The sequence below is a fragment of the Notothenia coriiceps genome, unplaced genomic scaffold, assembly GCF_000735185.1.
Source record: "Notothenia coriiceps isolate Sejong01 unplaced genomic scaffold, NC01 NC01_scaffold00028666, whole genome shotgun sequence".
NCBI lineage: Eukaryota > Metazoa > Chordata > Actinopteri > Perciformes > Nototheniidae > Notothenia > Notothenia coriiceps.
In genome coordinates, this window is record NW_011361367.1 from 1 (window position 1) to 2,500 (window position 2,500).

Here is a 2,500-nt window from a genome sequence, read left to right on the forward strand (position 1 = left end):
GTGCTTATTAAGCATTTTAAAACGTATGTGGTAAGTTGCCAAAGTGCTTTGTTTTGAACGTTCATCAGTATTATAATCAAAAAGAGAAATATGAATGTTAGTTTTTACTGAAATGATCAAATAAAGTCAACATTTCACTGAGCTGTGTGGGGGTTGTTCAACTTTTAAAAGATGTTTGAATGATGTACACAGTGATAGGTGTTAAGGACTAACGTTTATAATAAAAACATTTGTATTGATTTTAAGATCTTTTCATACAATCATACGTATTGGGATCATTTGTATTAATGTGGACCGGAGGGAGAGGGTGACGAGCAGAAGTTTCACTTTCCTTTTTTATTTCAATTCCAGCTTTGGTCATGAAGAATATGTTTCTCTGTTGTTCATAAAGCATAAAGCAACAGCATCAGAGCACGGTGCAGAGTCTCTAGATGAGTCCCTCGTTCTTATTAAACATCCATGTTGTAGTCCGTTGTATAGAAAACTGTAGTTTCCATAGTTTCCCCACAGCAGCAGACGCACACAATGACCTCCGCTGGCGCATCATAAACACGTCAGATTGTGAAAGTGCAGTCTCTTCTCCTAAGTCCTTTTGAATTCTCCTATCCCTTAACCCCGTGACCTTTCACTCAGAGGTCAAGGGATAGACGATAGGAGCTGATTTTTGGATTATCCGACCGCAACCCCCGACTCACAACTTCCCTCTGAACAATATTACACTTTCAATGCCTTTGGAGGGTTGTCTCTGTCTGATGATGCGTTTCCTGTTTAGATAACGGAGAGAAAGGCTGCACTCGGCTCGACTCGTGTAATAAACCTGGATGGAGCTGTTGCCACGCCGACCGCTGCAACGCCTGAGCCAATGACAGCCCAGGAAAGGGACATCATCCAAACACATGACATTAAATAAAGCCAGGATCATTTCCCATGATGCAACAGTTTGTGTTTTGTTTTGTGAGCTCAGTGTGTAAATTGATTTCTGGACTTTGAATCGAGGCTTGATGTTTCTGTGAAATAATATTTGGCAAGACTCTTTAACCCTTTTAGTTAAAATAAACTGCACTCTGGGTTTATAGAATATAAAATCTAACTTATGGAGTTCCCTAACATCACAATATGATTATTCTGCCGAACGCCAACACTAGTGGCGCATTCAGGCGCTCCTCGCATGGTCCACCTCCCAGGGTCAGGGTTGTTCTTTCACAAACCCTTTTTTCTGATTCTTGCCACACCACATGAAAGCTGCTAAAGGCTAATATGCTAACAGAGACGGGAGAGAAGCTGGAGTCCGTTTTTAACATTTATTTGCATTTTTTTGTTGAAATCTTCAGTACAGTCTGTCGTCTGACAGGGATGCATTTGAGAAAACATGATTGGCTCAAAACAGTCACATGAACGTTGTCATGGTTACCGAACACTGTAAAATAACAGACAGACCCCACCAATCGCGTCACCGCCCCCCTCACATAACCCCGCACCCCAGAGGGCAGATTAGAAAAAATGATGACATGGAAGATGGAGATATAAAGGTTAAAGATATAAAAGATAAGTAAATTGACAAATCAAAGATGGAGATATGAGATGGAGATATAAAGATAAAAAGTATTAAAAAGGCAAAACATTAATGACCACCCGTGGGGTGATGGCATTCAGAACAATAAACAGAGATGGTCCATAAGAAACACAGATCAGCAGTCACTCAATCAGTCACTGAAAACCAGCCAATCAGAGAGGAGCAGCTGTCCTGGCCCCTAATTGGCTGAGAGATGCGAGAGTTGAATGTGGTTTTTACAGTGTAGCTGAGGAGCTGCTGCCCCCTGGTGGTAACAGAAATATACACAGATCTCTGCAGCATATACAAACTGACATTAAATCACCTATCACAGCTTCTCTGGAGCTCCTTCAGGTGGCGCTTTATTCTGAAGGCCCCCCTGCGTCCACTGGCCGGACGTGTTCAAATGTTCCCAGCATGCTTCTGGGTGTGGTTCATGTTTCCTGCATGTTTCACATTAAAAGCCTCCCGTAGTTCTGTCCCTTCCCTTGAGGGCTTTTATTGTGAAATGTCTATAAAAATGTGGCAGTTTAACAAAATAAAAGCCCAACAAAGTCCAGTCAAAGGAGAGAATCAGTTTCCTGTTTTAAACTTCCTGCGGCTACTTCTACGTCACTGTTTTTTTTTCATCATAAACAGCAATATCCCAGTATTTCTAAAACAATATGTAAAGAGAACCAGTTTCTGAAACTCATTTAAGACTTCAGGTCCACTTCCCGTCTTACTGCTCTGCTCTGATTGGAGAAAAAGTTACCCGAGGTCACACACATACACTGAATGTCCAATCACAACGTCTGGCTGGTCCTCACAAAGATAGCTGTACCAACAGTCACAAACACTATTAAGAGGTGAGAGGGGGCAGCCCTTCGTCGCTGGGCGTTGCCGTGTCGTCGCTCGGATCCAGGCTGTCCTTCAGACTCACACTGCTGTCAGAGGGGGGTGGGGTCA

General features: G+C 42.6%; 1 protein-coding gene across 1 annotated transcript in view; it reads right to left on the reverse strand.

Annotated features, from left to right (window-relative positions):
- Positions 1–1,287: 1,287 nt before the first annotated feature.
- LOC104958316 (echinoderm microtubule-associated protein-like 4) overlaps positions 1,288–2,500 on the reverse strand; it is a 2,413-nt gene continuing 1,200 nt past the window's right edge. The window contains exon 4 of the mRNA XM_010786036.1: positions 1,288–2,500. This exon is cut by the window's right edge and continues 307 nt beyond it. Within this exon, the coding sequence (XP_010784338.1) occupies positions 2,394–2,500 (107 nt within the window). The 3' untranslated portion in view covers positions 1,288–2,393.